General features: G+C 36.1%; 1 protein-coding gene across 1 annotated transcript in view; it reads right to left on the bottom strand.

Moving 5' to 3' along the window:
* The window catches only part of LOC107674320 (tight junction protein ZO-2), a 41,943-nt gene that overhangs the window by 9,354 nt on the left and 19,351 nt on the right, over positions 1–13,238 (bottom strand). Inside the window, 7 exon segments of the mRNA XM_074186958.1 lie at positions 2,865–2,960; positions 4,309–4,490; positions 4,708–4,927; positions 8,934–9,042; positions 9,405–9,555; positions 10,325–10,504; positions 10,889–11,000. Of these exon segments, the coding sequence (XP_074043059.1) occupies positions 2,865–2,960; positions 4,309–4,490; positions 4,708–4,927; positions 8,934–9,042; positions 9,405–9,555; positions 10,325–10,504; positions 10,889–11,000 (1,050 nt within the window).

Here is a 13,238-nt window from a genome sequence, read left to right as displayed (position 1 = left end):
TATATAACACTAACTATATTTTTAGATTATAAATTACAAAGGCACTGCATAACAGGATTGACCCCCAAAAAACTATATAAATAAATTTTTCATAAAATAACTTATTTAAAAGCAATAAAATGTTATTATTATGATTATTATAAAAATAATCTTGAAAATGTAAAAACTTGCTGCATCTCTACTTTGAATGATTTACACTTACATTTATTAATTTAGCAGATTTATTTTTTGTATAGCAAAATTTTTGTATTGCAAAAAGACATTTGACAAACAGACAATCTACATTTAACTTGTCTGAATGTTGGAAACTCTTATTCACATGAGTACAAGTTTAACAGGACTAGGGTTGGGTATCGTTAGAAATTTTCCGGTTCCAGTTTTGCCTAACGATTCCGGTTCCAGTTCCATTTAAATTAACTATTTTTTTTTTTTACTATTTTACCTTCATTGAATGTAGTGTTGCTGGAAGGTAGTAAGTAATGTTCTTACTCCATAAAGCCCCTATTTTACATATAATAATGCAGTCAGGAGATGATGCAATGAGTGGTTTCCACATTTTTAAACATTTAAAATGCATTAAAATAAATATTTTCACTCTTGAGAGTTTATCACTCTTGAAATGACCTGTACACTAAATAATCTAAACCTCATACTTACATAACAATAGCAGTCTATTTGTTTAGTGGTCCAAGTTGAAGTCAGTATGTAGTCATGGCCAAAAGTTTTGGCAGTGACATAAATTTTGTGCTTTGCAAAGTTTGTTGCTTAAGTTGTTGTGGTGTTCATTCACATTGTTTCTAGATTATTGTGTAGAGTGATCAGATGCATTTTAAATAATTGCTAAAAGCTTCATTGGCCAAAAAAATGAACTTTTCACAAAAAAAATGTTCACAGTTTTTTTATCCTGACACAAAATGACCAGCTAACATTAATTGACTAATCATATCAGCAGCACACGTGAAAGTGTGAATGAGTACTAGTCAGGTTAATCACTATCATAATAATTAGATTGTAAGAGCAGAGTGATTGCTATAAAAACGATGGAAGAAGCGCTTCCAATCATTGTGTTCTTGTTAGCAATGGTTATCTACAAAGAAACAGGTGCAGCCATCATCGCTTCACATCAAAATGGCCTCACATGCAAGGAAATTGCTACAAAGAATATTGCACCTGAAAGACCAAGACTTTTGGACAACGGCCTGGTGTCAAGAAGGGCAGCAAAGAAGACACTTCTCTCCAAGAAAATCGTCAAGGACAGACTGAAATTCTGCAGGAAGTACAAGGATTGGACAGCAGAAGACTGGTGCAAAGTTATTTTCTCTGATGAAGCTCCCTTCTGACTGTTTGGGACATCTGGAAAATTGATTGTTGGAAGAAGAAAAGGTGAACGCTACCATGAGTCCTGTGTTGTGTGGGGTTGCTTTTCAACCAAGGGAGTGGGCTCTCTCATAATTCTGCCCAAAAACACTGGCATGAATAAAGAATGGTATCAAAACATCCTGCAAGAGCGACTTCTTCCAATGATCCATGAGCAATTTGGTGATGATCTGTGCATTTTCCAGCATGATGGAGCACCATGTCACAAAGCAAGAGTGATAAAGAAGTGGCTCGAAGATCATTACATTGAAATTTTGGATCCGTGGCCAGGCAACCTCCTGGATCTCAATCCCATAGAGAACCTGTGGTCAGTCCTGAAAAGGCGAGTGGACAAGCAGAAGCCCACGAATTGTGATCAACTCCGAGGACTAATAAGGTAAGAATGGATCGCCATCAGTCAGGATTTGGCCCAGAAGCTAATATCCAGCATGCCAGAGCAAATTGCAGAGGTTATGAAGAACAAGGGTCATCACTGTAAATATTGACTCGTATTTTTTTGCCAATAAAAGCCTTTAAACCTTATGATATGCTTATTATTTTTCAGTATACCATAGACACGTGGAAAAATAATCTACAAATACTGAAGCAGCAAACTTAGCAACACACAAAATTTATGTCACTGCCAAAACTTTTGGCCACGACTGTATATTAATGACAATATGGGACAAATATATTGTAATTTAGTGGCGGCAGGAGCTGCGCGCTGCCGGTACATGTATCTAAAAAGAGACTAAAATACAATTTTCATTTTCTAAAATTAGACTAAATGTCATCAGTTTTCGTCGACTAAAACTAGACTAAAATGTCATCAGTTTTCGTCGACTAAAACTAGACGAAAATAGTCGTGGATAATTCTGACTAAAATAAGACTAAAATGCTCGGACTTTTTTAGTTGACTAAAACTTGACTAGACTAAAAAGAGTATGAACGTGACTAAAACTAATAAAAACTAAAATGACAGCTTCACACAAAGACTAGACTAAAACTAAAATTAAAACAGGCCTCCAAAAACAACAGTTATGTACAGTCAGACAAAACAATGTGCACAGTTATCAAAGACGCGAGTGCGTGTACAGTCCTGGAAAACGATGTGTTCAGCAGTTAAAGACGCGACGCGTCTGTGGAGTGCGCGTCATGGGAACCAATGTGCTCAGTAATTAAAGAGGCAGGGCGGTGTTTCTGTTATCTGGTTGGCTCTAAATAAGAACCGGTTCTCAATTCCCAACCCTAAACAGGATGCAAACTTCAAATAATATATTCTTACATTATTTATATAATGATATATTTTTTATCTTTTTATTTATATAAAATTACATTTTTAATATATATAAAAAATATATAATTTATTATTATTCCAAACAGAAGTTCAAAAGCATCATATCATGTTGCTAATATTAATTACAGAGTCTAAAACGATTTTGTGATCCAGTGTGAGCATCCCTTCAGACATTATTGATGGTATCACAGAGACAGTAGCATGAACCCACTGGCAATTACAAACTCGTCCGGAAGCTCCGCGGCCAGTTTTTCACTGGCAGCATCAGCGATTGGTCCAAACAGCACAACCGGCCTTCGGAATCCCGCTATGGGAGAAGACAAAGCTTACGATCAGGGTTTCACAGCAGAGGAAATCTGTTTTAGCCTTACTAAAATACAAAACGGTTTATATTAATGGTAATAAACACTCCTTTATGTTAATAGGGTTTAGAGAGGATTAAAGGAGAGTCAGAAGAGTTTTGACTGATGATTCAAAACCACCTTTTTCAAAATTCTTGACTGTGGTTTTGGTCACATAAATCATGATGATTTTTTTGTGTAATTTTTCTTGAACAGTGTGTAGAGAGCAATCTTTCTCAGTGATGAGCCCATTTTTCAAAAGTATTAAAAATACCTCAGCTGTCTGTGTGGGTATGCAGAGACTTTCATTAGCGGTATTAGGCCGGTCCGCTCAGAGATGTGACTAATGTTGTATGCAAGCAGCCATCATCCTATTGAGACTGTTTATTGTGTAAATGATACAGGTACTGTGATCAGTAAATTACAATGTTTGCCATCTGTCGCATCAGTTGTTCAAGATGTATTTTCTGACTGTTTTCTGATTAACAGGGTCCCTACGCAGTGTTTACTGCTCCCTACACACTTGTTATTTATATAATTAGCTAGCAAAGTTAATACACTTATGAACGACAAGTCCAGTTATGAACGACAGGGATAAAAGATTTGTAGCTGTTTCTTCGTCGTTTAAAATACATCCTCAATAGGGCTGTGCAAAAAAATCGAATGCGATTTTCATGCGCATCTCGTCAGTAAAGCCGCTTCTGTGATTAGTAGTAAATCTCCAGCACGTGCTTTTAGATGGAGCGACATTTACTACACAGAACCGTAGTTCACTGACAAGCAATGAATCGCCTGCGATTATGAACGCGATTTTGTGTAGCTTGTCAGTGCTACTTCGATTTTTTGCACAGCCCTAATCCTCAATTTTCTAATTATGTGCAGCTAGGACGTGGTGTCCGTCAAAAATAGACTAAGCACCTATCTTTAGTGAAGCAGCACAGAGAGCCGCTTCTGAAACGTGCTCCATTGGCCATGTCTGAGCCATAATGCGCCGCAGACGTGTGCAGTGATGTGCAGATCAGCTCTAATGTCACTGAATCTGCTGTTAAAAATGAACCATCCATTCATCATATCATCTTGCAAAACTCATTAGAATAATTGTAATGTGACGATCGGGTGCGGGTCGGGGCGGATATCTATATCAGAGAAAAATATAGGAGCGGTTGGGTGGTGGGTGGATAATTTTTTTGAAGCAGCGGATTCGGATGACGTTTGAGCTGATCCGCACTTCTCCAATACACACACACACTGTTGGGTGATTGTAACATTCTCTCTTTTTTTGTCATACTTTCTATTTTGGTTTGTAGCACCCACCTTCTCTCAGCACCACCCTCTCATAGGCAGGGAAGCGGGTGGAAACGGCCGCAGAACTTTCCTCTCGGCTCTTCCGCACATCTTTCTTCTTGGCCGCCCTCTGACCACGTAGCCTCCAGAAGTCTGCCCTGTCACTTCCTGAGCCCTTATGTGTGTTCTGGACGTTTGCCATCTGCTCCGCTCTGATCAGTACAGGAGCAGGGGTTATGCAGCAGGGTTATGCAAAGAAAGCGATAAGTCATTACAGAGCAGAGTCTGCTTTCTGGTTATGTCCAGTATAAATACAAATTCATATTGCATCTGATGTTTGATATTTCCAAGTTAAAGGCTTAAACACCATTTAGCTTGGACATATCTTTTAATCTCATGCAAAGACTGTCCGCCCTTCTCCATTCTCACCTGCTCTTGCTGGGAATGATGCCCTTCTCCAGCAGCTGGCTGTCTTTGCCCAAGCGGATGGCCAGCCAGTTTCCCAGCTTGCCGTCATATAAGGTGTCCACCACCTTGAAGATCTCTCCGCGGGAGAAGGCGAGACAGTGAGGCAGCTCCTTCTCAAACTCAAAATGAGTCCGGATGAAAAATGAGTCCCCTCGACCAGAAACCAAGATGTCTTCATAAACTAGGACACAAAACAGAAACGTAAACTCCCAAACATGTCTCAGACTTAAAGGGGTCCTATTATGCTCTTTAACAAAGTCTTAATTTTGTTTTGTGGGTGTACTAGAACAGGCTCTCATACTAGGTTGTTCGAAAAACACATTATTTTTCACATATTTTACATTATTACAACACCTCTCTCCCCAGTCTGGCATGAACGGCTCGAATAGTTCCTGTATCAAATGAAAGCCCACTTTCTGAAATACACTAAAGTTGAAAAAGTGAAAAAGCATAATAGGACCCCTTTAACTAGTAGAGCATGATGCAAGCAATGCCAATGTTTTAGGGTCAACTGAAAATGCATTTCAATTCTCTGTGTAATATACAGTGGGTACGGAAAGTATTCAGACCCCCTTAAATTTTTCACTCTTTGTTATATTGCAGCCATTTGCCTGCAATATAACAAAGAGTGAAAAATTGAAGGGGGTCTGAATACTTTCCGTACCCACTGTACATCAGAAGGATGAGACTGAGACTATGTGAAACAAGACTAAAATTAATAGTGCTATCATTTAAAAAATAAATAAATGGATCAAAAAAATAAATAATGCTTTAAACAAAACAATAAAAAATGTATAAATGAAGAAAAAAAAATATATACAATCACAGAAAAAGAAATAATAGATAAATAAATAAATGAAATAAATATAAAATACAACAAAATAAAACGCATCATTACAATAAAAAATCTAATGATGATGTAAATAAAAAAATAATTAAAAAACTAAATAAAAAATAAGTAGACAAAATTAAAAAAGATAAAAAATACATATATTAATTATAATAAAATTCAAAAGGTTCTGTAAAAAATAAAATACATAGATAAAAATAAAATACAAAAAATAGATAAACATAACTAAATATATAAATATACCAATAAATAAAATACATCATTACAATAAAATCTTGCTGTAAATATAAAATAATAAATAATAACAAATAAATATATGCATTATAATAAAAATCAAAAAGGTCTGTAAAAAATACATATATATATAAAAAAATTAAATATAAATACATAGATAAACATAAAAAATAAATACATAATAAATAAATACATTTTTTATAAATATTTATATAATATTTATTCTATGCTGTAAGTGATTTTCAATCTTTCATCTTCTCCAAACCAATGCTGATAATGCTGTTAATGAACTACTGTCCTTTGTCAATCTTAAATTGGTGACATTTAATTAAATTCTCCACTCCAATTCAATAATTTATCATAATATGATGTAAGACTTCCACAGTTGATGTAATTTTATCATTTGTGAAGTGCTGAAACTGTCAATTAATAGACAACTTTAGTGTTATCTGACTTAGGATTTACAGTGTCAAGGATAAAAGTTTCAGCAGCCAGATTTTCTATAGTAGTGCCGTCACCCTCTTGATTAAAGCTCTGACACCACATCTGTCTCTGCTCAGAACAAAAGAGCTTCAACCCCTGACAGCGCCAGACCTCGCTTTCCCATGAGACACCCACACAGAGAGGAGAAGGACTAAGAGGAATAGAGATGGAGCCAGGGAGAGAGAGCAATAGAAGGATGGCATGACAGCAGAAAAAGAGGGACAGAGCAGAGAGAGCCGTGTCATTGCTGACAACAGAGGTCAGTGCTGACATCCTGCAGTCTTGTGATGAGGTTAGGAACTTGTTTTTGGTTGGACTCCAAATCCAAAAGACTTCGACAGGAGTTATTGAACCAATAAACATCAGCATGGGGTTTTCATGGGAGACATTTAGTTCCTCACATAACAGGCAAGAGAAAACAAAGCTCACAAACATGAAAATCTGGATTTTGGTATGTTTGTGCACATGCATGACCACACTTGACACGGCAATCCCTGGAAGAGCCAAAACTGGCTACAACTGGTTTTGTAGTGATGAGCAAGAAGCCGAGGCTTCTCGACAGGGTCTGTGTGTATAGGGGGAGGGGAAAAGCGAAAGAGACAGCGCTTCCGGGCCCATTCACACGTACAGTGATGTAATATTGGTAACTAGTTCTACTGCTGGATGCTCTAATGTAGGGGTTTTCAAACTTTTTGATGCCAAAGACCCCCAAATATGACGATCCTCTTGCAAAGGACCCCCTTCTTAAAATAATAGTAGCTATATTCTTTAAGACCCATTTATACTGCGTGAGAAAACATAGTGAGATATTATGACAACATGTTGTATAAGAATAAAATAATTGGTATTTACATTGTCATTTTACTAAAGCAAAAAAAAAAAGCATTATTATTATTATTATTATAATTATTTAGAAAAATGTGGAAAATATTATTATTAATAATTCAATTTATTATTATTATTAAAAAGGTGCTTAAATAAAAAATAAATAAAAATAGATAATAAATAAAAATATTATTTTATTTTTTTTATATAAATAAATGTATGTATATATATATATAGATATAATTAGCAAATAAATAATGGTGCATAGGCATAGAATTAATTATTAATTCTAATTATTAACATTTAAAGTCATACTTTAATTCCTAATAATTTTGTCTAATAAAAAGTTTAAAATCAGAAAATGTACTTTTCCAAAATGCAATAGGAACCCACTTAAAAGAATGACTCCCACATAATATATTTGGAGAAAAACATACTGAGGCTTAAAAAAAAATATTTTTTTCTGTCGCATTTCTATTTATCCTTTCCAAACACACCAAAAGCCAAATGCACCGTCATGGCTTGTGATTTTCCAGCAGGGTTTATAGATAATAAATAAAAATTATATGTAATTATAATAAAAACAAAAGGTATTGCAAACAAATAAAAAAAAAATGGAAAAAATAACAATAAGATACATGATAATAAATAAATAAATTAATATGTAATTATAATAAAAACAAAATGTGTTGTCAATAAAAAATAAATAGATAAAAAATAAACAAATACTAAATAAATAATACGTAATTATAATATATTTATAATTATAAAAAATACTCTCCACCTCTCTCATTCTGTGCTCAAGTAAAAACCCACTGGAGCTCTGGAGAGCAGGACACAAAAATAACCTCTCCCAGTGGATACGAGCAGCAGCAGACTGCCTCTTCTTCGTGAATATGGAGGAGCTGATGGAGAGGATGATAGAGAGAGAGAGAGAGATTGCAGAGGTATCCAGCCCGTCGTGAGGCTGTGATGCAGATGACACTCCACCTCTCTTCCTCTATCTCGATTTCATTTCCTGTGCGCTCAACCACTAGTGCGATAGTTTAAACAGATAGTTCACCATCAAATTCAAATTCTGTCATTATTTACTTATCCTCATGTTGTTTTGTTTGGAACAGATCAATCACTGAAACATGAGGGTGAGCAAAAAAATTTTGTTTTTTTTGTGAACTATTAACCAGAGTGTGTGTGTGTGTGTGTGAGAGTGAGTGAGTGAGTGAGATGAATGTGTGGGGATTGAGCTTCAGCCTTGTCTCCAGCCTTCAGTGAGTCCTCAGGTTTAGTTAGTGAATAAGATCTTAAGTTCAGTGAATAGGATCATGTGTGAGGAGAGCTGAACCTGTGGGATATTAACAGGATCCACTCACCCGTAAATGGCCTCATCTTCTGGGCTCGGTCTGAGCAGGATCTTGGGTGTCGTCTTTATTGCTGCTGCACATTGAATAAAATAATGGTCTAATATCAGTTTCATTCTGAAACAACTGAAAGCAGACACATTTTCTTTTAATCACACCTGTCAATGTCTAGTCAACAAAGAAATATACTGATCAAATGTTTGGGGTCAGTAAGATCGTTCGTGTAATTATAAAAAAAAATAAAGGTGTTGTAAATAAAGATAAAACACATATAAAAATAAATGAATTGATATAAAAAATTGATAAATAAATAATGGTACACAGGCATAGAATTATACAAGCATGCCAAGTGACGACCGGGTACGAAAAACTCGACCGGTGTTTGTGTGTTCCCTGAAGTGAAGCGAGGAGCAGTTTTGTGTGCTTAATTCTCTCACCCTCAGTTTTATTCTGTGCCAAAATGGTCACGACCTCACCCCGCGGGATCTCCAGCAGGAACAGCACGGCCTCCTCTCGCACAATACCCCGAAAGTCAACGTTATTCACCTTTAGGGAGAGACAGAAAACACACACACACATACAGTTGAAAAGGAAATGTGGCAAATGCAAATCAAATTCAAAGCATGTTCTCTCCTCCTAAAGGGATCATAACATGAAAAACCGCATTAATATGTTGACGTAATGTTAATTTAAAGCTCCCTCCCTCCCCAGTCCACCCAGGCTATTTCTGAAAACTATGATGACAACATAATAAGCATAATAAGGTTATATAATCATAAGAGTGGTCATTTACATACAGAAGATTTAAAGATAAAGTAACAAAAACAGCTTGATTATTATAACGTCAAAAACAAGATGACCCAAAATGATCAGAACAGCTAAAGTCAACAGAACTTTTGTTTGCATACCTTCATGATCTGATCCCCTACACGAAGACCCTCTTCTTCAGCCGGACTGCCCTCCTGAACTCCAGCTATGAATATTCCCACATCATTTCCTCCAGCCAACCTCAGGCCAACACTCTCTCCTTTCTGAAAGCTCACCATCACTGTGTTATGCCTTCAAAAGAGAGCGAGAGTTGGAGATTTGCTAAAATCTTAACTGTAAAACTGTCCTGTGGCATCACTTCAGAAAGCCTTTAAAAAATGTCTGACAAAAACACACCAATCCTAAAAAAAGACATTATGCAAAAATGGACCAGAGCTTTTTAAAATATACCATTGCATAATGTGTGCATATAAATATAGAATCAATTTGAAATGGAATATTGAATTTAAATAAATTAATTAAAATAGGATAATTTATCTGTCTGTGAATTCTGATTATTGAATTTCTAGGAATTATAGCAAAGTCATAATGTTTCCATCAGGCTCAAAATATTAATTTTTATTATTATATTTTGAATAAGATTTTATTTTCAAGTTTCAAATTAGTTTTAGTTAAAGTTTTAGTAATTTTGTTGTGTGCTTTTGTCCTTTTTCATTTATTTATTTATTTTTTTAAATGTCTATCTTTCATTTATTAGTTTTAGTTTATTTAGTTTTAGTTATTTTAGTACTTAAAGGGATAGTTCGTCATCCATTCATCCATCCATCCATCCATCCATCCATCCATCTTTATGTTCCACTGAGGTAAAAGTGGTTTTGTTTTTGCTGATTTTGAATCACTAACATCAGTGAGGGTTATACCATTATTTTTAACCTATGTAATGTTGCAGTTTCTACTAGCTTCTGGTCAACTTCTTTTCTGATTTAATTAGTCAGCAAAGCCAATTTGAGCTCATTTGGTGCTTGACAACCATTGCTAATCCTCTGCTTCATCAATAAACCAAAAGTGTGGGTCTTTATCTACTATCAAACTACGAGGTATATACAGAATCATGTTCTAACGTGGTGGTGGTTCTTCCTGTGGTTCTACTCTCTCCTCCTGGGCTGGAAGTGGCTCCTCTGGAGTTTTGTAAGGAGAGGAAGTTACAGCAGTCTTTGCCAATCTGCTTTGAGGATCTTCCCTGAAAATACAACAACAGTTTAGACTGAGAATACACCTGTCCCACTAACATTTGACAAGCAACTTTTGAATGTCTTGAGCTATTTATAAAATATTCTGACTGAATGGTGTGTTCGTGCTGTTTTCTTTAAGTACCACTTAGTTTGATGTTTTGATATTTAATGCAAAGATATTCATATAGATCACTGGTTTCCAAACACTGGACCACACTGACTTTCATTGCATGGACAAAACACACTTTTTTTTTTTTTTGAATCTTTGTGTAGACAATTTCCATTTTTGGTAAACTATCCATTTAAATGTCCAAAGACTTTTTGAACTATTGTATTATGCATCCCTAATATGTGTTGAACATATGAGGAGCTGATCTTGAAGCGGTCCTCACCTGGCGTTTTCTCGTGCTATGTCATTGGAAGAGTGTGAGGAGAGGTCAGACTGGCGTGACCTTTGGTCATCTTGAGGTGAGTAGGAATGGTACGACTCCATCTCAGAAATATCTGAAAGAAACAAAAGTCTACAATGAGAAGCAATGGACTTTCCTTCAACTTCTAGGACAGGAAAGAGACGAGGCCCAGAAGAGACAGAATTAAGTGGACCCACAACCAGAGAACAAACCACCGTGTTACTGATGACTTGGTGTTAATTTGCCAAGATCTGCCCCGTTATAACAATCTCTTCTGCTTATATATACACTGTGGTTTTGACCACAGCATATCCATGCCGTTTTGACCAAACACACGACCCAAATCGTGCTGATTTACAATGCCTACGTGACTCAAATGCCCAGAATTTCATGAAGTTGTCGTGGAGAGACTAATAGCAGCGTTATACAGAGGCAGAAGGTGTGTCGGACAGGTGTGATTAATCTTTAGGAACAAAACACCCTGAGAGCGGCAGATAAAAAAGGACAGACAGGAAGTGACATCTATAGAAACTGTCTTGGAAAGCAGAGATGTGTGCAAAAGCAGCTAGTGCTTGCATACATTGACACAATATTGATAGTTAAAGGAATAGTTCACCAAAAAAATTTGGTCACCATTACCCACCCTTATGTCATTCCAAACCCAACTTTTTCTTCTGTGAAACATAAAATTTGAAGAATTTGAAGAAGCCTTTACCAATAAATTTTTGAGCAGTTAAGCCAAGAACCATTAGATTCACTGAGTCAGTAAAACAACTGAGGACGTGATCAGTACGATTCATGAACGAATCATGCAGTCTGACATCTAGATTATTTTTGACCTGTTCATCTTGAAATAATCGGCTCAAAAGAATGACTTACTTATGAATCAGACATTCTCAAGTTCAACTCAGTGAATCAATCATTCAGTTGCAGCATTTCTCGAGTTAACAGCTCATATATTAACTACTTTTGTGTCATTTTCAGACCATAGTCAGTTTTCCTGCATGAACATTCTTCTAAATATTAAAATTGTTTGCTACACAAAAGAAACGTAGTATCACAGGTTTTGTAACAACATGAGGGTGAACTATTCCTTTAATTTGTCATTCTAGAGCTGTACTTTGTCCAGGATAATTGAGAATTAATCGATTACAAGTAAAACCAACAATAAAGCAGAGCAAGGAAAATGAAGTATCGCCCTGAAAGAGAAAGCAAGACAGAAGTAGTGACGGCTGGGGAGGAAGAAAAGAGTTACTGTGTGGTCTGCTGGTGATCTAAGTGCATGTCCAGTGCATTAACAGAACTCCTCTGCTCTTCTGAGCGCCGCTGGTGGGCGGTACGCCACGACTGTCCTCCAAATCTACAACACACTCCATCCATAACAGAGCAAAAGGACACTGCCGCCCACCTGCTTCAGAGCTCGGGGGGTTAATGCTCAAAGCTAACAGAGACAAATATGCTAACAGCACTGTCTGGAGATAAAGATACAGTATAATGCACGAAATTGGTAACATTTTTGATTCAGGGCAGAAATCTGTAAATGGAAATCTGGGATTCCAAATCCTATATATATATATTCTGCACTATTTATAATACAAATAATTAAAAAATGCATTAAATAAGAAAAATGCAAAACAGAAAATTCTATCTTCTGTTTTCATGCACAAAATTTCCATTGTTCCAGATTAAATTCCATCTAACTGCAGATTCTAAATGTAGTTTATATGTACCCTAAAATCTGCAATATGATGAAAAAATCTGTTTACATGTGTTAAAGATATATTCTGAACTAAATTTCTGAGACTGCCGTGCAAGAGCAGCATTAAGTGTCATGTTATCATAAAAGCGAGAAGCTTGTGAGTCCTGAAAAGAAGATGGTCAGCATCACTACTGAATGTTTGCTTTTATAACTTATCTAAAATGATCTCAAGAAAGCTTTCTTCTCATGTTGCTAAATGCATTTAAAAGGAAATTCAGAAGCAGCATCCCAATATATTAATAATTTATTTGGATAAGCCGAAATGTAGTCATTTTTTTTTTACTGTTTGCTTGAAGGCTTTTCATTTTGATTAGGCTATTGGTCAGATCATTTATGGATTATTAGGCTGCACGTAAAAGTAGTTTCTGAGGAGTATCAGGGAGGAGCAGGGAGTTGGTGTTTTCCAGGCTGTGGGGGTGAAAGGTGTGTTTCCATCTGTTGGGTGGGGATGAAATTACAGTCTGCCTCTTAAGAGGGGGAGGACAAACCACAGAGACAGCTGTGTGTACATTCCCTGAATACAACCCAAAACAGCATGACCAGCACCTCTGCTTCAGCTACAAGCACCATCAC

The sequence above is a fragment of the Sinocyclocheilus anshuiensis genome, unplaced genomic scaffold (assembly GCF_001515605.1).
Source record: "Sinocyclocheilus anshuiensis isolate Anshui unplaced genomic scaffold, SAMN03320099.WGS_v1.1 scaffold188, whole genome shotgun sequence".
Taxonomy (NCBI): Eukaryota; Metazoa; Chordata; class Actinopteri; order Cypriniformes; family Cyprinidae; genus Sinocyclocheilus; species Sinocyclocheilus anshuiensis.
Note: the sequence above shows the minus strand (reverse complement) of the source record. Positions and strands in the feature narration are given on the sequence as shown.